Raw genomic sequence first — 22,197 nt, 5'->3', positions numbered from 1 at the left:
TTCGTATCCTCACTGCTCTGAGAGCTCTTTGGGCTTTGGTCAGTCCTTCCAGCGTCCTGAGACCCTCCTCTCTTCTCCTGCCCATTCTTGCTTTCTTGTGACCCTCCTAATCAGCCTCAGACTGTCAGTGATGCCTTGCAAGGTTACCAGCTCACCTGGAAGGACTGGCTTCTGTGGGTGGTAGCTAGCTCGTAGTTCATAAGTGCTTGTATTTGAATAGGGGACCCACCAGGGTAATTAGCCTTGATTTGTTTTATTCGGCCTCTGTCAATGCCATTTGGAAATTTTCAGTCCAGGGTGGAGACAGACTACAGGGAAGGTACAGTAGTCTTGCAATGAAATGGTGCTCACAACTAAGTGGAGTTGGTAGTCTGATGTAGATAGCCTTGTTGCCAGGCTGTAACTATTTTGTCACCCCAAATTCAGCCATTGGAGAACACTTCTAAAGTGAATAGTGCTTTAATAACTGTTCTTTGTAATCTTATTCATAGCAATCACAACTAATTGAGAGTCACAGGACTTCTGTGTCTTTGGGAGGAGCTCTCATGAAGCCACGAAGCTCCTCTGTTCTTGACTCCACCCCCCCACACCCCCCCCCCAGCTGTACACATGGGCAGAGCTCTGCAAGAGTCTTGGAGCTGAGGACGCAGACCTGCCATTGCTATTGCACCATGCCTTCATGTCTGGCTCTATACCCATAGTAGCAGAGAGGGAGTCCTGGGGCAGTGAGAGTTGGGGAGGGGGAGGTCATGGAAGTTCTGTGGCTGGGGTCCTAGGACAGCAGGAAAGGAGGATAATTTAAAATAAAATTATTTTAGCTATTTGAACAATTGTGAGATTTTAAACTAAATTGTAATTATTTGATAGTTATGTGGTTGATCAAAATTATTCAGTGACCTAATTTTTTTAAATGCTTTGAATGTGAGAAATTATTTAAGGATTATAAACATAATTACTGAACTCGGTTATAGAAGGTTCTACTTGGGTTAGGGTGGCTGTAAAAACATTCTCACATAGAACAATCTTTGCAGCTTACAAAGAAAGGTGGTGAAAAAAATTGGAAACTTGGTACAAAGGGAGAGTGTTTGATATTTCTTGGGTGCTCACTGTTCATTTTCCAGCTCTCTCTATAGCCTTTGCATGGAAGGAAAGTATGGGGGGAAGACAGGAAATTAGGTGGGGAGAGTTCAGACAGTAACAGGAAATGGATGGTAGTTTCCACCTCGAGGGGTAAGGGCAAGTCTCCTTCTGAACAGCCAGGGAGAGATGTGCATTAAAGATTGACTTTTCAACTTGAAATTATCAACCACTTTGTAGAGGAGTTTAAAAGTCAAAAGAGAAACTAAAATGTGCTGTCTTGTTTTAAAAAATCTAAAGATTTTTGGGGGGTCTGACTCATGATTTTTGATTTCTTGAGGTTGGTAGTTTTGAATATGTAAATTTGTTCTTAATAAATTCTTATGCCAAAAGTGAATATTATCTTATTGACATTCTCTATCTGCATCTGACAGGCATGATGAGAGCAAGGTCCGAAAAGCCTACTTCAGGTTGGCACAAAAATATCACCCTGATAAGAACCCAGAAGGGAGGGTATGTACTGTACTATGATATGACTTTAGTTTACACTGAGACTTTTTTAAAATTGTGGTTTAATGGGTTTGATTTTAATGAATATTTACATCGGTAGTGTTTTCAGAGCAAGTCCATTTTCTTCCAGAATACACTTGCACAAATTCTAGAGGTCCATAGCATTTTAACTGGAATATGACACTTATCAAAAACATTTTCTTCAGGGGGACTCTGAAATAACAGTTCATCTCATTCCATCATGCCAGGAAATGGCATGCACTGCATGTCATCTTGTGGGGTTTTGAGGGATGAGGAGTTTAAATACAAAATAAAGATAATATGTAACTTCCTTTACAATAACAACTAAACCATCTGTCTGAAAAAGATTCGCTCTTACAGCCCACTTTTCCACTCACTTGATTCTGCAGTGAAGCCATAATGCTAAATTTGTAATATCACAATTTCTTCACTGATAAGACTCAGTGCAGGATTACCCCTTCACTGAAAGACTTAAAGAGAAAAACTGATCTGTGAACCAGCAAAATATTACTATAGCAGAATACGCAGTTACTATTTTTCAGAGTTTTCTCCAATGTGACACTCCCTTGGAATTTCATTTGCAATGGTATAATATAGCTAATGTCATTGTTTACCAGTTCAGAAACAAAATAGGGAAAACAGGTTGAAGCTGCAACTGAGTTTTGAGACTTAGTAAATACTCAGGTTTTGTTGGGTAACAGCTTGACGTTGTCCATATTGTTATCTGCAGGATATGTTTGAAAAAGTAAACAAAGCATATGAGTTCTTATGCACAAAATCTGCCAAAGTGGTGGATGGCCCAGATCCAGAGAATATCATCTTGATTCTGAAAGCTCAAAGCATCCTCTTCAACAGACACAAAGAAGGTGGGCATACTGACTCAGAAATATCGCTTCCACTGTATTTCTCGGAGCAGCTTTTTGAAGCTGCTTTGAGTTGTTAATGCATTAATTTTGAAGTTTTTCATGAAATAGTGAAAATACAAAAAAAATCATGAAATGTGGAAGCTTCATATTTAACATAGTATAAGTTAAATAGAAGACTTTTTCTCTAGTTTCATTTTCCTCTCTACACTATCATTAGGGGCCTACCAATATCACAGCCGTGAAAAACATGACATGGACCGTGAAATAAGCCTTTTCCCTTGAAATCTGATGTCCCCTTGTTTCTAGGTGTGCCCCAGCAAAGGGGACTCCTAGTTCTGGCTGGGCTGGGGAGGGACAGGACTTGTCCATCCTCTGTACAGCTGCTCAGGTGGAGGCGGGAGACCAGACCCATCTCCGGGTGCCTCCCCCTGCAGCAGGGCGCTTTTGGACTGTGCATCAGTCCCAGAGGTTCCTGTAACTGGAGAAGGCATGTGGACATAGATCCAATCTTCCCCTCTTCCTAAGAGCGCCCCAGAAAAGGGAACTTCTAGCTGCTAGTCCAGGCAGGGCTGGGGCAGGACAGGACTTACCCAAGAGCAGCTCTGCAGGGAAAGAGCATCTCTCCCAGCTGCAGATAGCTCCACACCCCGTCTTCCCCACTCTGTCCAGCTCTGAAGGCAGCACAGAAGTGAGGGTGGCAATCCCATGACCCCCCTACAACAGGTTTGCGACCCCCACCCACTGTGAAATTTACCAATTTTCAAATCCTGTGGCTGTGAAATTGACCATAATGGACCATGAATTTGGTAGGGCCCTGACCATAATGGACCATGAATTTGGTAGGGCCCTAACTATCATGCTTTCTTGTTGATACCCTGCCTCTAGTAAAAATCTGATAACAGGAAATATAGTAACTTCTGTGTCATATCGTGTCAGTGGTGGACCAAAACTCACTTTTCACTGTGGTGGAAACTAGTCAAATAATAATTGGGCAGTATTGTAATTGTGACTGAAAAGTCATTTTATTCAATTAACATTTTAAGGTGCTTTGAAATAGCAGGAGATGGCAACAAGGCTGAAGGTGAACATTTAGCAAGACAATTTGTTACGTGTTTGCCTGGTTTTGGAAATCACTAATGAAGAAAAGAGACTTTTTTTATCAGTTAAATGTCTGACTCTTGCACTCAAAGGTCTCTTAACCTTCAGTCTTGCCAGAGAATGAGTTCTCCAAGAAAACTTTTTAGCGCTTACGAAATGTCACTTAAATAGTTCTAAACATAAAAGTAGTGCATGCTGCACATGTGCAGTGTGACTCTCTCGTTCTTAAATGTACTTAAGAGTCTCTGTCCTGATCTACTCTTTGCCATACTCAAGTAGTCCAAAGGGAGTTGAAAACTGACTGCATCATTCTAGTCAGGGTTCCCCCTGCTGTTGCATAGTCCCCAGGAGAGGTAGACTCTGCATGTACCAGCTCCAACACCACCCTCTTCCTCTGCAGTCCCTACCAGAGAGGAGGGATGGCTGAAGTGGTCTAATAATTCCTGACTAACAATCCTTGGAACCCTTCGCATTACCATGTATGTTAACTTAAAACACAAACATCTTAGTCGTATAAAATGCTTGCGTGCAATATGGCACGTAGTGTAGGGTACTACAGCTGTATCTCTTGACTTGTGTGGAAAAGGTCACCCATAATATTCAATTAGATGCATTAAACCAAATACTACTTTAACATATAGATTGCCTTCTTCTATAGCAAATTAAACGTTTTTGTTTAGAATTGCACTTAAGCCCATCTGAAACCCATTTAGAAGGTTTGATGCCTTATGTGAGAAGGTGATAGACTCAAGTTTCAGCTGTCATTCTGTAACATTAAATATAAAGGACTTCAGCAACCTTCCCAATTTAGTATTCCCTTACAAAAACTGACTTGATAACATTACTAGTTTAAGTTTTTTTCACTTAATTTCTTGAAGTAGGCTAGACACATACTGTGAAAGATGGCAGACTGGTTTGTGCATTACTAGAAAATCTCAAGGGCTACAGAAATAATCCTATTTGTCAGATGAGCCAACATTGTGTTCACACATAGCTTGGCTCTGAAGGAGGAGAACATTTTGTGAACGAGTAATTTAGTAATCTGAAGCAGATCATGATAAAATCCTTACACATTTAGACACTGCTAGTTAATGGCTATCAGATTTGCTACATTTCAGTTTGTTTATCCTTCAGATTTGAAGCCTTACAAATATGCAGGCTATCCCATGCTGATTAAGACCATTACACTAGAAACTTCAGATGATCTTCTGTTTTCCAAGGAATCTCCTTTGTTGCCTGCTGCTGCAGAGCTGGCTTTCCACACAGTCAATTGTTCAGCACTTAATGCAGAAGAACTGCGGAGGGAGAATGGAATAGAGGTAAACCCAAAGAAACTCATAAGCACATCTGTTTTCACAGCTTGTTTGTTGATGGTTACTGCTTCTTGGATAATCAACTGAGGAATGGGGGGGAAGAACAAAATTGATGGTGTAGGGTTATCTGCACATTTGCCCACTTCCTTCCTGCAAGAAACATTCTCATGGTTTCTTCTGAAATGGGAGGGCTGGGGGACAGGAGGGATCTCCTTCTGGAGTAGATTAATTCATCCCTCCACAAGGTGGCTTTGAATTGATTTACATAACATTCATCTTCCAGAACAAGTTCTAGTGGCCGTTACATGGAACGGCACTGTCTGTATCGGGCTTCTGTGTTGTGCTTGTTTGGTGCAAAAAAACCCCATAAAAAATAAATAGTGACTTGCTTTAAAGGGTGGGAGCCAATCATTTGAGTGTGGTTTGGTTATTCCAAATGAACACTCCTCAGTAGCACAACTGGGAGAAGAGGATGCCACTATATTAAAAATCTTCTAAAAACTTCCTTAAACTATAATGGCAGTGTGAAAAGGCTAGATATTTCCAAGGAGATAATTTTTACATGATGGATAATTCATATGAAGTACCAGTAAATCTCCCTTTATGGTTGTAAAATGAAGCCCGAACAGCGAAAGCAAAATTTGTTTCAGTGCATAGGACAGCTGTTAAACCGTAACAGGAGGTAATAGATTTACAGACCCTGAGCAGGCTTTATTGAAACAAACCTTGTAAAGCTACACTTTGACAGAAAGATACTTTCTTTAGGTTTATGATGAATTCTAACCCTTGCAGCTTTTTACTCCCTAAAGGTATTGCAAGAAGCATTTAATCGTTGTGTGGCAGTCTTGACTCGCTCCAGTAAACCAGATGACATGTCTGTACAGGTAAGCAATACAGAAATTGTAAAACGGTACTTAACAGTATGTCAGGCCATACCTTTTGTACCATTTTCTTATGAGGCTTTGTGCAGCTAATAAGTGTTTTAGAAATTTGCGTGTCCTTCTCCTGTTCAGGGGATATGCAGCACACTACATTAACTCTGTGGCTTAAGAAAGTGTTTCTGTTTGTAGGTATGTGGGCATATAAGCAAGTGTTACAGTGTGGCAGCTCAGTTTGAGGAGTGCAGAGAAAAGATCACTGAGATGCCTAATATCATCAAGGATCTCTGTAGAGTGCTATATTATGGCAAGGTAAGATCTCCTGGCTTACTACCTAAGCTGTTGTAGTTTTCTTGTTTTATATTTAAGTGTTGTAAATACAGTACTAGAAAATGAGCCACTATATGAGACTAGTTCTTAAAATAAGTTTTTTATAAAAACTGTGTGAATTTCCCAATAGTACAGATACTTGCAGTCTGTATGACACAAATATGAGGCTTGGTCCACACACAAACTTACACTGATTTAACTAAAGGTGTAACATTTTTTAACAGGTTTAATTAAATGGTGCTAATTCCTTGTGTAGATTCTTATATACATTTAGCTTGCACCTGTAAGTTTTATATCTAGCTTATATTGCTTTTTTAACCTTTAAATTCTGTCTGTAAATTACAAGATGCAAGCTATACCCTGGTTTAAACAGCTCAGATCATCCACAGTGGGTTTTGCATTAGTTTAATCAAGTTGGTTTAAAAACCAGTGCAACTTGTGTGGAGACAAATCCATAAATTCTGACTCAAAGTATTTCCACTTAAATTTAAATCCTAGTTTTAGGGAAGTACAAGAACAATCTACCAATTACAGTAGATGAAAATGCTACCTGTCAGAATATTTCTCAGATTGGTGACAAAGGCCACCACCCTGGCTTACCTTCCACATTGGGCCAGATTCTGTTCTGTTTCACAACTCTAAAAACCAGTAACTCCAGGGGGTTTAATGGTATTACTCTGAACTTTAAAGTTTAAAAAGCAGAATTTCACCACTAACTACTCATTGAATTAGCTAGGCAGAATAACTGTCTTTATTTTTACTCTAATATCTATTTTTACTTCTATAAGTAGAAAAAAAAATCTCAAGTTTAAATTCCTTTGGCTGGTGATTTAAAATAGCATTGCTGCACTAGGAAGACAGTGGCACAGCAGATATAAGGAACAAAATCTAAAGATCTGGCTTAAAACATAAAAAGAGAATGCAATGGTAAACCTTCAAAAACTAGCTAAGGAAATTTAAAGCTGGTGTAATTTCTTGAGGTTACTTCTACCTTATTTTGAATATTGAAAAGAAACATAATCAGCTGAGAATGTAGTAAAAGTATTTTGAGTGACATCTGTTTGAAAGTTCTTCAAAACGCAGTAGAACTTAAATTTTACTTTCCATTAAGTAGTTCTTTGCAATACTTAGTGCAGTCTATCAATTAAGAACTTCATGTGAAGTGCTTGAGATAGTCAACTATTAGACTGCTCCTACAGAACATCACTGTAGAAGTAAATGTATATAACTATTGAGTAATCCATTCAAAGACATGGCTCTTCAAAATTTGATTTCTATAAACAAAGTATAGAATAAGTTCTTCAAAATGTAATACTGATCAACAAATACGTCCATGCTGAGCGGTGTGGAAGAATTGCAGACTGGAGTCTATTAAAGCAATTTGTATCAGAAGTAGTCCATCTTGATTGCACCATGTGAGGGAAAGCAGGATATTAAATCCCAGAAGTCTGACTCCGCTATGTTTTTGCTTCTGAATACAGTGAAACCTTTAACTGAGTTTTGGTTAACCAGGGTTTTGATAATCATTTGAAGGTCACATGTGAAGCTGAGAGGTAACCAGAATATCCATTCTGCTGAAAACTTTTTCACAATGTTTTTGTTCTGAACTGGAACAAAAAGTCAAAAATGAAAAATGAAAAAATTTTCCACAGAACAGTTGCCCGACTGGCTCCTTGCCTCCCTAGCACCCACACAGACAGCTCACCAGCTGGTAGGGAGCAGAGGCTCTCTTTGACATCAGTCGCTCCAGCTGCTGGCCAGCTGCACAGGAGACTGGGGTCTGGAGAGGCACTGCTCCCCAGCAGCTGGGCAGGAAGGCTGCAGAGGATCTTGGGAGCTGGCTGGCCTAACCAAGCAGGCAGACAGTCCAACTGCCTGGCTTCCATTAAATCAGGATTTTCTGACAGAAAACTGTTCTGTTGGAAAAATTTTGAACCAGCTCTAGCCATGTGTCCCCTGAAGCTTTATGTAGATGCTTATGCTGAAGTCTTGAGCACTATAAGCCTTTTTTTCTCCCCCCACAGACTTCAGATTTCATCAGTTTATGCAGATCCTTAGTATCTCGCTCATTATATTTAGGTACAAGATTCAAAATCTTAAACACGAAATTTCTCTAAAACCAAAACATTGTTCCTGTTGACGAGTTTGCTGGTGTGCTATTTAACTTTTTCCTTTTAGGTTAAAATTTTCCTCAGTCACCAAAAATACTGAATGTCAATTCTCCTTCATTCCTCAGAACATTCCGCGAGTGGCTTCCTTGGGAGTGGAATGTGTCAGTTCATTTGCTGTTGATTACTGGCTACAAACACATTTGTTTCAAGCTGGAATTTTGTGGTATTTGCTCGGTTACCTCTTTAACTATGATTATACGCTAGAAGAGAGTGGCATTCAGAAGAGTGAAGATTCTAATCAGCAGGTAATATTTCTGAGCAACTTACACTTGACTCTATTTCAGACTTTAAGATGGATGTTGGTTACCATCCATCTTAAAGATTTGAACTCTGTTAGGCTTGAAAAATACATTTCCCCAAATTACATGGCTTTGAGTTTAAAAATTACTTGCATCTAATCTGGAACCATAGATACTAAAATGCTTTAACTGTAACCATATGATAAATGTATGGTGTCATACAGGGCAGAGTTAATATGGTTTGGGTGCACTAAATGTGCACTTCCAGATTCTTATGGTTATGCTTACAATATTCTAACGTGTTAACTCTGAATTTTCTAGCTTACAGTACTTTGGTTTTGGGATAATTAGGGCATCCCTGTAACGTATATTACAATAAATTATTGATGGGTACAGTTAATGTTTAATTCATGTTAATGTAATTTTTTTATGGGAGTAGATAAAATGATAGGCCATAAACATTATTATCCAAATATAGCATATAGTAGATTTTCCTAGTAGAAGAATAAGCAGGAAAGTACTAGCTGCAGATAGTCCAGAACTGAAGAAGTAGCTGGTTAGTTGTCAGAAACACTAATTTTATCTAAAAAAACTCTTAGATTTATATTAGCACCCTAACAGGTTCCTCCTTAGCAGAAATGTATAACTTCAACTGGTTGTAAAACCCGTGGGTCGGAATCAGTTATTCAAAACTGCTGCATATCTCTCTTGGATCAGCTCAATGAGGAGCCTTGCCAGGATGCAAAAACTACCATCTTTTAGTGCACTGTTGAATCATTATACAAACATTTAAATATCTCAGAAATACGTCTTTGTTCTAGAAATTGCCATTCTTTGGTCAAATATCCCATTAAATTGTGAACTAAGAAATTTTCATGTCTGTTTAAAGCCCCAAATTCATCTAGTTTTCTTCATGGGCTTTACACAGGTAGATGCAGACAAACTATATTGGTGTTACATGTCAAAAACTGTTGGTGTTCTGCAACACCTAGTGCTGTGCCCAGATGTATGCATATTTCTGTCTGTCAAGGTTGGTGCATAAACAAGAAGTAAACTAAAGGGAACTGAATTTGCTTATGATCATGCAAGGCATAAAAAAAGCATTGGACAACTATTTTCAAGAGGTGGTTTTTAAAAAGGTAGTTGATATTTCTCTTTAGCTTGCTTCAGGTTTCTGTTCAAGATTAATAATAGGATTGACCTTTTTAAAATTTATGTATTTTTCATTTACAGGAAGTAGCCAATGGTCTCGCCAAACTCAGTCTTCTTGCTTTGAGTCGTCTTGGAGGGTATTTGTCTGAAGAACGAGTTACACCGGAAAATCCAGCAATAAGGAAAAGCTTGGCTGGAATGCTGACACCATATGTTGCAAGGAAACTTGCTGTGGCTGCTCCTACTGAGGTACAAGAATGTCTAAGGCAACCAAAGTATTGACATTATGTAAAACAACCTACAAGAAATGATTGTTTATTAAAAACTTACTTGTTAGCCACAGTAACAAATAAACCAGAGCAGCCTGAATACTGAGAAATGAAGTGCAATTTGATAACCATTTCCCAGTTAAATGACTAAAATAACTAGTGATCTTTAGAACAGAACTCTTGATTTTTGTGAATGTTTTTAGAACAGTACCTAGGTAACAGTGACTATCTAGTCAATTTTTTTAATCTTAATAAAAATTTAAGTCTTGAATTGACCAACGATGCAGGTGAACACCCTTACCCCAAAATGTGTGACAGGTACAGCGCTTTGCAACACAAAGATGGGAACAGAAAGTGAATTCGGGGGTTGCAGGTACCAAGGTTTGGGGTAGACAGCATGGTGTTGGGAAACAAAAGTCAATGCAAGGATAGAATTAAAAGACTATAGTGTTTAAAAGAAGGGAGCAACAACGTACAGAAGGATAAGAGCAGCAGAAAAGTTGGAGGTTAGTAAAATTATGAGAGTAAATTATGGGGTGGGTGGGAGCATGGGAGTGAACAGGAGATGAGTTTGTAGTTAGAGGTAAGTGACAGCAAACAATGTTCTATTTAAAAAAAAAAATTAGTGACCAATATGAGTGTGAAGTAATACTTCTTTTGTGGAGCATTCCATCTGGCTCTTCTCCCTTTCTTCCTCCCCTCCCCCGCCCCCCCCAAAAAAATCGTATCTGGAAAATTTGGCCTTAAGCCTACTCCTGAAAGCCAAGATCTAGCCAGTGGGCCACATAATCTGAACCAGATCTTCACAAAGGCCATAGTTTGTTTGTTTTTTTCCCCCATATGATCTCTTCTCTTGGAACAGTGTTAAAACTCCGAATGTGCTTTTTGTATAGAATTGTTAAACCCACTTATTTACCTAAACTCTTGATTCTGTCTCCTAGATTCTGAAGATGCTCAACAGCAACACAGAGAGCCCCTATTTGATCTGGAACAATGGGACAAGAGCTGAACTTCTTGAATTCCTGGAATCTGAACAAGAAAGCATGATAAAAAGAGTGAGACACTCCTAAACATTTTTATGATGGAGCCTTTTTCTAGGTTGCCTTAAATGATCTGGTATCCTCACATTATAGGAAGCTTTTTTTAAAGCTCAGGAAAAATGGGCTCATGCAGTTTTAATTATCCAACCACCAAGAGAAACCTTACACTGGCCAACTTCTCAGATATTTTTGTTCTCGCTGCTTTATTCTACAAACTTAAAACATATTTCTACGAAGTCTTGTGCTGTTGCTTTTGCCTTGTCTGTGTTTTGGTTTGGAAATAATGGAGTCACAGCAGTTAACTCTTTTCCATACCTCTATTTAAAAAAAAAAAATTCTGTATATGGTGGGTCATTTTGTAAATATATTTAACAAAGCATTTTTTTTTTCTTGAAGGGTGATTGTGACAAAAGCTATGGATCTGAATTTGTCTTCAGTGACCATGCAAAAGAACTTATTGTGGGAGAGATTTTTGTTAGAGTTTACAATGAAGTCCCTACTTTTCAGCTAGAGGTGAGATTGTTAATTTTGCTGTTTGTGAAGAAACCTAAAGCTGGTCTTTCAAATGGTACTTATTTTGAATTGAAACCAAACTGCCATTTCAAATAGCATTCTGAAGGGCATCAAGAGTTAACACTCCCAGGAAGTTTTATACAAAAGCTTCAGCAGTCTTATTAGAAATATGCATCTAAAGCTGGGGCATCTGCAGCTCCTGTTAACTTCTCAGGGTATCTCAACATCACAGTGTAGACTATGATCTTAGGCATTTCCATTTGCTTAGGATATATCTTCTTGTTTTATCTCCCAGTTAAACAGGAGAGATAAGAATCCAAATTGAAATTCTCACTGGCAAAGAAAAGCATGGATTTGGTCAGAATTTGTGTCCCAGGCATTTTGACACAATTTTAAATGGCTAAATACTTCCCTAGAATGGCTTGAGTATTCCACATTCTTCTATCTTAAGCTATTAGTTTTATGCTTTCTCAACAAAGATGGAGATGCTTGGTCACATCTTCAAACTCTTAACGGATTTTATCTGTAGTTAAACTGTAGTACTGTCATGTCAGAAGAGGGGAAAATGGGCATTACAATAAAAGACTGGTGTGAATATATAATAATTGTCCACTGAGGGTCAGAACCTTTTGGTAAATAGGAAAGGAATCCTAGCTAGAGTATGATTGGTGAAAGGGGAGGTTCTGGTATGGAAAAGCTGAGAATCACCGCTTTACTGAATTTGGAAATGGCTTTTGAGCTTGCTGTACAATGCAGTTCCATACTTCTAGTGCAGAATGCTTTGTATATGTTTTTGAAAAACATATAAAGATTCTTATGTACACTTACTGATCTCTTCGTTATTTCAAGTTTCCAAAAGCATTTGCTGCAAGCCTTTTGGATTACATTGGCTCACAGGCACAGTACCTTCACACGTTAATGGCTATCACACAGACTGGGAAAGTAGAGTCTGATCAACATGGAGACCGGTTACGGAGGGTTGAAATGGCATTGGAGGCGCTGAGAAATGTTATAAAACACAACCCAGGTAAACTTAAACATGTTGAATTGATCAATAAGCAGCACTTTGCAAATGACCTCATTATAGATTTATTTTAGATATATGAATCTAGCACTAAACCTGTGCATGTTGCCAAGCTGTAGAGGTTCATGCTGCTGGCTAGCCAGTTGTCTTAAAAGTAGTATTTCTGGAATACTTTTTAAAGACCTTTAAATAGTTTAACAGCAACATTGGTAGAATGCTTTGCTTTTCTTTGCTTGGAAAATAGTGAATTTCACTGAGAAGGTGTTTTGTTTTTCCCTTTTCTTGCTGTTGGTACATCAGTCTCACAGAAATCTTCTTCACCGCTTCTCCAAGGAGAGCAGTGTTTTTGCCAACTGAGTAAAGTCTCTTCATGCAAAGTGTTTTGTTTTTTTTTAGTCACCTATGGTAAAAGGGAGTGTGAGAACACTTTGTGCCTAGCATAGTGAAATATCAGGATCATTTTGCAGAGCTATTGTACAGTGTTCAAAGGCTTGTTGAAAACCAAGCCACTTAAAAAAGAAAACAACAAAAAACAAAAAACCTGTCCTAGCATAACTCTGTTTAAAGGATGGAACCTCAGGGATGGTAGAAAATGTTTTAGTATTTTGAGGGAAGATGCTTTTCAAACACACTGGATTGCTAAATTTTTAATTTAGTTTTATGGAAACTATTACTAGAGGAAAACTTATTAGAAATTCTTAATTCATGTCTTTGAACGTGTAATAATACTACAACACTGAAATGTTCTTGGCGTGGTGGGGGTGCAGCCTAGACCTATTCAGAAGTAGAGAAAAATGACTGCTTTTATTAACAAAGTTCTGTCCGTGGAATAGGCTATTTTGAAGGGGCCAAAGAGGGGATGGGGGAGTTTCGGTGAACTACTAGATATTATGTTCTGTGTAATCAAGCTGAACTTTCATTTAAAGGTTGTGTGGTGGGGTTTTTTAAATCTTTCCAGAACAACCTGGGTTCTAATCCAGTTCTCTGGCAACTGCAGACTAAAACTGAAGATAAAAATTAGTGTCTAAAGTGAAACTGTTTCCCTGTGTTCCTTCAAAGGGGGGTTACAGTCAATGCTAACTTTTTTGGAAGCTTTTTTGCTAAAGGAATTTAAAAATACTTATTTAAAAATACTTATTTAAAAGTATCTGTTTAAAAACAAAGGGGATTTTTTCAGCTACTCTGATGCTGACTTTAAGGGCCTTTTCTTTAAGGAAGAGTGGGGCGGTCCCAAAACTGAAGAGCTGTCAAATGCACAAAATAAACAGGAAAAATCCAGGAAACTACTACTTTCAGTTACTTGTAATGTATGAGATTACTGTAACTGTGGAAGCAGAAATGTGACTATAATTGGTATTTTGTTAGTATATATATATATATATATATATATACTTATATATACTAATATAATTGTAGGGTTGGTAATGTCCCTACAAGTAGTGAAAGCTCACTTTGGCAAAGATTAGACCCAAGTCTAAAGTTTAATTCTTAAAACACTGAAGGTCGGCATGTTAGCAGTTCTGCAGTTGACAGGCAGCAGGTTCTTGCAGAGAAGACAGTGGGGTAGGATTGGCATGAAAGTGTTTGTTTGAAATAGAGACTGAACATTAGTGTTAAATGTATATTAACTCTATAGAAGTGGACTAACTTTGTAACAGCAAAAGAGAGAAAGTAGCTAAATGTCTGTCTGGAAAACCATTTGAACTAGATAGTTGAACTGTAGACCCTAAATGTATTTGATTTTAACTGAATTATCGTGTTTGACAGGTGCTCGCCAGTTCCTGCAACCTTGAAACTATACACCCTATTTTTTTATCTACTCAGTACTTGGTTTTCCAATAGTGCCATTAATGACTAATGGGGGAAAACCTATACTGATCCCCCTTCTTTGATATAGCTATTTTTCATGTTGGCTTGGTGCTTTCACAGTTGGACTTGCAGGCAGCTTTTCAAATATTTTATGCATAGTTAGTTAGTTGTATTGCAGTAGCTGCGAGTCCTAGTTAGGGAACAGGACCCCATTTTACAAACACAAAGATGGCCTGTGCTCCAGAGAGCTTGGTCTTTTTAAAGTAATTCATACTGTGTGTAACATTGATTGGGCAGCTCTTCATTAAGTGTTCTTTCCAATGGTAAAATAACTTATTCCTCCTTTATAGGTTCTGAGTGTGAATGCATAGGTCACTTTAAGCTGATATTCTCCCTTCTGCGTGTCCATGGAGCTGGTCACGTGCAGCAGTTGGCTTTAGAGGTAAAAACATTGCTTAAGCAATATTTTTGTGTATCTAGCCCACAGTACCTAATCACATGGATGCTGAATGTAGCTTGTTGCATAGATGAGCCAGGTACACCTGGCTAGGTTAAGAAATTGCATTTTTTAATTTGTTAAAATCTGTCAAATATCCGTCATAACTTGCTCCTATTTAAAATCTAGACCTCATTCCAAGCTTACCGTTTTAGACAGTAATTCCTGAACATTGCATGCACATTTTAATACTGACTGTTTTAGGATATACTAGAAAAAATTATCAGTTTCTAACATTTGTTTAGCAAACAACTCGACCAAATAGCTCTTGAATCTGTTTTCTCAGTGGTTTTAGCACTCTTATATTTATATTATATTAATATTTAATAAAAAAAAAATTAAGGCTAGCTTAACAGTAGCCAAAAACTTTAACATATGTATTTTTAGGAATTAACACCTTCATTGTACATGTCCTGTAAAATTTCAACATTGGGTTTTGAATCTAGGTTTATTGCACCCACTGGAGGCTGTACTGTGCTACAGTAATGCTTAGAAGTCCTGACTGAGACTGGGGGATTGGGGTGTCCCATTGGGTGCTAGGTGTTGTGCATACACATAGTAGGATAGTCCCTACCTTGAAGAGTGAGCTAAATACTCTTGACAAAGTACGGGAAGGGAAACTGGTACAGAAGCAAAGTTCTTTGCCCAAGGTCATACAGCAGGTCAGTTGCAGAGCTATAATTCGTGAGTCCTAATCCAGTGCCCCATTGACTGGACCATGCTGCTTCAAGAGAATTTGAATACAATATTGCATTTCTTCGCCAAAAGTGGCTTAAATGTATAATTTGCCAAGAAACTTACTTTTTTTCTAATGATTCATGCTTTTCATGTTTTACAGGTGGTGAACATAGTGACTTGTAACCAGGAATGTGTTAACAATATTGCCGAGGCAATGGTTCTTTCCAATTTGCTGGCCCTCCTGCATTCCCTGCCTTCAAGTATGTACTATGCAGTTGCTTGTAGAAAGTTTTGTATAAAAGCCAAACTTGACAAACTTGTGAAAAGTTAGTGATTTGGAATGCAACTAGCTGAACTTGTAACCTGATCCTGAGAGTATCCTTCGGGTATGTCTACACTACGGAATAAGGTCGAACTTATAGAAGTCGTTTTTTTAGAAATCGGTTTTATATATTCGAGTGTGTGTGTTCCCACAGAAAATGCTCTAAGTGCATTAACTCGGCAGAGTGCTTCCACAGTACCGAGGCTAGAGTCGACTTCCGGAGCGTTGCACTGTGGATAGCTATCCCACAGTTCCCTCAGTCTCCGTTGTCCATTGGAATTCTGGGTTGAGATCCCAATGCCTGATGGGGTTAAAACATTGTCGCGCGTGGTTCTGGGTACATATCGTTAGGCCCCCCGTTCCCTCCCTCCATGAAAGCAAGGGCAGACAATCGTTTCGCGCCTTTTTTCCTGAGTTACCTGTGCAGACGCCATACCACGGCAAGCATGGAGCCCGCTCAGGTAGCCGTCACCGTATGTCTCCTGGGTGCTGGCAGACACGGTATGGCTTTGCTACACAGTAGCAGCAACCCATTGCCTTCTGGCAGCAGACGGTACAATACGACTAGTAGCTATCATCGTCATGTCCGAGGTGCTCCTGGCCACGTCGGCTGGGAGCGCCTGGGCAGACATGGGCGCAGGGACTAAATTTGGAGCGACTTGACCAGATCATTGTTTTTAGTCCTGCAGTCAGTCCTATTATGGTGAGCAGGCAGGCAATATGGATTGCTAGCAGTCGTATTGTACCATCTTCTGCCGAGCAGCCATGAGATGTGGATGGCATGCAGTCCTTCTGCACCGTCTGCTGCTAGCCAAAGATGTAAAAGATAGATGGAGTAGATCAAAACAAGAAATAGACCAGATTTGTTTTGTACTCATTTGCTTCCCCCCCTCCCCTGTCTATGGGACTCATTCCTCTAGGTCACACTGCAGTCACTCACAGAGAAGGTGCAGCGAGGTAAATCTAGCCATGTATCAATCAGAGGCCAGGCTAACCACCTTGTTCCAATAAGAACAATAACTTAGGTGCACCATTTCTTATTGGAACCCTCAGTGAAGTCCTGCCTGAAATACTTCTTGATGTAAAGCCACCCCCTTGGTTGATTTTAGCTCCCTGAAGCCAACCCTGTAAGCGGTGTCGTCAGTCGCCCCTCCCTGCGTCAGAGCAACGGCAAACAATCGTTCCACGCCTTTTTTCTGTGCGGACGCCATACCAAGGCAAGCATGGAGGCGACTAAGCTCACTTTGGCAATTAGGAGCACATTAAACACCACACGCATTATCCAGCAGTATATGCAGCACCAGAACCTGGCAAAGTGATACCGGGCAAGGAGGCGACGTCAGCGCGGTCACATGAGTGATCAGGACATGGACACAGATTTCTCTGAAAGCATGGGCCCTGCCAATGCATGCATCATGGTGCTAATGGGGCAGGTTCATGCTGTGGAACGCCGATTCTGGGCTCGGGAAACAAGCATAGTGTTGCAGGTCTGGGACGATTCCCAGTGGCTGCAAAACTTCCGCATGCGTAAGGGCACTTTCATGGAACTTTGTGACTTGCTTTCCCCTGCCCTGAAGCGCATGAATACCAAGATGAGAGCAGCCCTCACAGTTGAGAAGCGAGTGGCGATAGCCCTGTAGAAGCTTGCAACGCCAGACAGCTACCGGTCAGTTGGGAATCAATTTGGAGTGGGCAAATCTACTGTTGGGGTGCTGTGATGCAAGTAGCCCACGCAATCAAAGATCTGCTGATATCAAGGGTAGTGACCCTGGGAAATGTGCAGGTCATAGTGGATGGCTTCGCTGCAATGGGATTCCCTAACTGTGGTGGGGCCATAGACGGAACCCATATCCCTATCTTGGCACCGGAGCACCAAGCCGGCGAGTACATAAACGGCAAGGGGTACTTTTCAAAAGTTCTGCAAGCTCTGGTGGATCACAAGGGACGTTTCACCAACATCAACGTGGGATGGCCGGGAAAGGTACGTGACGCTCGCATCTTCAGGAACTCTGGTCTGTTTTCAAAAGCTGCAGGAAGGACTTTATTCCCAGACCAGAAAATAACTGTTGGGGATGTTGAAATGCCTATATGTATCCTTGGGGACCCAGCCTACCCCTTAATGCCATGGCTCACGAAGCCGTACACAGGCAGCCTGGACAGTAGTCAGGAGCTGTTCAACTACAGGCTGAGCAAGTGCAGAATGGTGGTAGAATGTGCATTTGGACGTTTAAAGGCGCGCTGGCGCAGTTTACTGACTCGCTTAGACCTCAGCGAAACCAATATTCCCACTGTTATTACTGCTTGCTGTGTGCTCCACAATATCTGTGAGAGTAAGGGGGAGACGTTTATGGCGGGGTGGGAGGTTGAGGCAAATCGCCTGGCTGCTGGTTACGCGCAGCCAGACACCAGGGCGGTTAGAAGAGCACAGGAGGGCGCGGTACGCATCAGAGAAGCTTTGAAAACCAGTTTCATGACTGGCCAGGCTATGGTGTGAAAGTTCTGTTTGTTTCTCCTTGATGAAACCCCCCGCCCCTTGGTTCACTCTACTTCCCTGTAAGCTAACCACCCTCCGCTCCTCCCTTCAATCACCGCTGTCAGAGGCAATAAAGTCATTGTTGCTTCACATTCATGCATTCTTTATTCATTCATCACACAAATAGGGGGATGACTACCAAGGTAGCCCAGGAGGGGTGGTGGAGGAGGGAAGGAAAATGCCTCACAGCACTTTAAAAGTTTACAACTTTTTAAAATTTATTGAATGCCAGCCTTCTTTTTTTGGGGGCAATCCTCTGTGGCGGAGTGGCTGGTTGGCCGGTGGCCCCCCCACCGCGTTCTTGGGCGCCTGGGTGTGGAGGCTATGGAACTTGGGGAGGAGGGCGGTTGGTTACACAGGGGCTGTAGTGGCAGTCTGTGCTCCAGCTGCCTTTGCTGCAGCTCAAGCATACACTGGAGCATACTGGTTTGGTCCTCCAGCAGCCTCAGCATTGAATCCTGCCTCCTCTCACCACACTGCTGCCACATTTGAGCTTCAGCCCTGTCTTCAGCCCGCCACCTCTCCTCCCGGTCATTTTGTGCTTTCCTGCACTCTGACATTATTTGCCTCCACGCATTCGTCTGTGCTCTGTCAGTGCGGGAGGACAGCATGAGCTCGGAGAACATTTCATCTTGATTGTGGGTTTTTGTTTTTTTTTCTAATCTTCACTAGCCTCTGGGAAGGAGAAGATCCTGTGATCATTGAAACACATGCAGCTGGTGGAGGGATAAAAAGGGACAGCGATATTTAAAAAGACACATTTTATAAAACAGTGGCTACACTCTTTCAGGGTAAACCTTGCTGTTAACATTACATACATAGCACATGTGCTTTCGTTCCAAGGTCGCATTTTGCCTCCCCCCACCGCGTGGCTACCCCCTCAACCTTCCCCCCTCCCTGTGGCTGACAGCGGGGAACATTTCTGTTTAGCCACAGGCAAACAGCCCAGCAGGAACGGACTCCTCTGAGTGTCCCCTGAAGAAAAGCACTCTATTTCAACCAGGTGACCATGAATTAGATCTCACTCTCCTGAGGATAACACAGAGAGATAAAGAACGGATGTTGTTTGAATGCCAGCAAACATACACTGCAATGCTTTGTTGTACAATGATTCCCGAGTATGTGTTACTGGCCTGGAGTGGTAAAGTGTCCTACCATGAAGGACGCAATAAGGCTGCCCTCCCCAGAAACCTTTTGCAAAGGCTTTGGGAGTATATCCAGGAGATCCACAAATGCCAGGGCCAAGTAATCCTTTTACATGCTTGCTTTTAAACCATGTATAGTATTTTAAAAGGTACACTCTCACTGGAGGTCCCTTCTCTGCCTGCTGGGTCCAGGAGGCAGCCCTGGGTGGGTTCGGGGGGTACTGGCTCCAGGTCCAGGGTGAGAAACAGTTCCTGGCTGTCGGGAAAACCGGTTTCTCCGCTTGCTTGCTGTGAGCTATCTACAACCTCATCATCATCATCTTCTTCGTCCCCAAAACCTACTTCCATGTTGCCTCCATCTCCATTGAAGGAGTCAAACAACACGGCTGGGGTAGTGGTGGCTGAACCCCATAAAATGGCATGCAGCTCATCATAGAAGCGGCATGTTTGGGACTCTGACCTGGAGCGGCCGTTTGCCTCTCTGGTTTTCTGGTAGTCTTGCCTCAGCTCCTTCAGTTTCACGCGGCACTGCTTCGGGTCCCTGTTATGGCGTCCATCCTTCATGCCCTGGGAGATTTTGACAAAGGTTTTGGCATTTCGAAAACTGGAACGGAGTTCTGATAGCACGGATTCCTCTCCCCATACAGCGATCAGATCCCGTACCTCCCGTTCGGTCCATGCTGGAGCTCTTTTGCGATTCTGGGACTCCATCATGGTCACCTCTGCTGATGAGCTCTGCATGGTCACCTGCAGCTTGCCACGCTGGCCAAACAGGAAATGAGACTCAAAAGTTCGCGGTTCTTTTCCTGTCTACCTGGCCAGTGCATCTGAGTTGAGAGTGCTGTCCAGAGCGGTCAAAATGGAGCAGTCTGGGATAGCTCCCGGAGGCCAATACCGTCGAATTGTGTCCACAGTACCCCAAATTCGAGCTGGCAAGGCCGATTTAAGCGCTAATCCACTTGTCAGGGGTGGAGTAAGGAAATCGATTTTAAGAGCCCTTTAAGTCGAAATAAAGGGCTTCATCGTGTGGACGGGTGCAGGTTTACATTGATTTAATGCTGCTAAATTCGACCTAAAGTCCTAGTGTAGACAAGGGCTTAATGTTGTAATATGCATGACCTGAATACCAGTTTTATACATCTCACTTTTGGTTCAGCTCAAGTACACCTCTTAATCACTTAGATTTCAAGCCTTGCATTTTGGGAAACATATAATTAACACTACTTTGACATTCACTTTATAAACTGAATACTTCTGTCTACAATTCTTAATATCTATACAGTGTGCAATATCTCAGTTTTTGTAGTTTCAACTGGTTGGTCTTCACCTGAATGACACCTTTGCTATGAACTTTATAAAGGAAATTTTAGGTAGATGGAACATAATTGCCTAACTGGAATTTAGTCAGGACTCTAGGCCTGCAATCTCTGACTTGTACTTACTTTTAAATCCTTTCTTTCAAATTCTCATTAGGTAAGCATTATTTTTTACTTATTAGGATGCTTTCCAGGAACCAGTTCTTTGAGGGGAAAATCTCCTTGGTTGGCTTAACACCAGAACTGAAGTGTTCTGTTCTTCATGGCACTCAGTCCAGTAAATCGTATATGGAAGAACTAATCATAACAGCAGGCATAATTTCTCTAATATTTCTGTTTAATCTTGACAGGTCGGCAGCTTGTTCTTGAAACTCTCTATGCCTTGACATCTAGTACAAAAATAATTAAAGAGGCCATGGCAAAAGGTACAGTATTCTCTGAATGGCTGATCAAGTAGACATGTACAAAATGAAGATCAAAACTGTTGCAGACATGGTGGTGTGAGATTTTGCTCTGCTACTTAGAGCAGTGCATAACTAGTGGCTGATGTGATCTGGAAAAACCTAAACCTTTTCCCCCCTGTTTTTCCAAACAGGTGCTTTAATCTACTTATTAGATATGTTCTGCAATTCAACACATCCACAGGTCCGAACCCAGACAGCAGAGCTTTTTGCCAAAATGACTGCAGATAAACTAGTGGGTCCAAAGGTGAGCAAGAGTGAATTTAAAAAGTTGCTAGGTTATTTTTCACACAAAGGACTTGGTGTCCCTGAAATTAAAGAAGAGGTACTGAACAACTCAAAATTCAGTCAATTTTGAGGAGTTAAATGTAGTTTACTACACCTGCCTGTAAGTCCCCCCCTAACAGCTTTTGTGGGCTTACAGGGTTTTCTTAATGCTTTTCTCCTCTGTTGCTTGTCAAAGACTCAAACATGAGAAACTGATGGTACAACAACAGGGAAACTGGCTAGAAAAACTGAATGTTTCTCTAATCTTTCAGTTATAGTAACATTTAGGTATTTGTTTGAAAACATTTTACCTTTTGTAATATGATTAGATTGCAATGTTCCATGGAGCTTGCATAAGAACAGATATGTTTCATGTGATCACAAGAGTACTTGGCAAGATATAAATCACATTGGTAGATCTAGAGGGGTATGGATTTAGGAAATACTGTTTTCCAGCATGTAAAATCATTGATAGGGACAAAAGGCATCTCTTCAGGAAGGAGACTAAAGGGTAGTTTGATTTTCAGGATCTTCAAACTTGCATATCAAAAATGTGAGCTATTTTTTCCATGTTTATGTAAAGAGAAAATATATCATTTGTATTTATTTAACTGAAATGAATTGTCATTTTTTTACTTTCTAATTGTGAGATTTCAGTATAAAAATCTC

The 22,197-nt window shown here is 40.7% G+C and overlaps 1 protein-coding gene across 12 annotated transcripts in view; it reads left to right on the top strand.

Annotated features, from left to right (window-relative positions):
* Nucleotides 1–22,197, top strand: part of DNAJC13 (DnaJ heat shock protein family (Hsp40) member C13) — a 131,857-nt gene that overhangs the window by 69,851 nt on the left and 39,809 nt on the right. For 10 of the 12 annotated variants that reach the window (XM_073333218.2, XM_078851735.1, XM_073333216.2 and 7 more), the window contains 14 exons: nt 1,512–1,590; nt 2,339–2,474; nt 4,707–4,891; nt 5,695–5,769; nt 5,956–6,075; nt 8,330–8,509; nt 9,737–9,904; nt 10,866–10,979; nt 11,361–11,477; nt 12,327–12,504; nt 14,661–14,752; nt 15,645–15,744; nt 21,151–21,225; nt 21,396–21,508. In XM_073333218.2, the coding sequence (XP_073189319.1) occupies nt 1,512–1,590; nt 2,339–2,474; nt 4,707–4,891; nt 5,695–5,769; nt 5,956–6,075; nt 8,330–8,509; nt 9,737–9,904; nt 10,866–10,979; nt 11,361–11,477; nt 12,327–12,504; nt 14,661–14,752; nt 15,645–15,744; nt 21,151–21,225; nt 21,396–21,508 (1,732 nt within the window). The remainder of the gene's footprint in view (nt 1–1,511; nt 1,591–2,338; nt 2,475–4,706; nt 4,892–5,694; nt 5,770–5,955; nt 6,076–8,329; nt 8,510–9,736; nt 9,905–10,865; nt 10,980–11,360; nt 11,478–12,326; nt 12,505–14,660; nt 14,753–15,644; nt 15,745–21,150; nt 21,226–21,395; nt 21,509–22,197) is intronic. The other 2 variants (XM_073333217.2, XM_073333222.1) reach the window with 2 other exon arrangements.

The sequence above is a fragment of the Lepidochelys kempii genome, chromosome 2 (assembly GCF_965140285.1).
Source record: "Lepidochelys kempii isolate rLepKem1 chromosome 2, rLepKem1.hap1, whole genome shotgun sequence".
NCBI classification, from domain to species: Eukaryota; Metazoa; Chordata; order Testudines; family Cheloniidae; genus Lepidochelys; species Lepidochelys kempii.
This window is presented reverse-complemented; position numbering and strand designations above follow the sequence as displayed.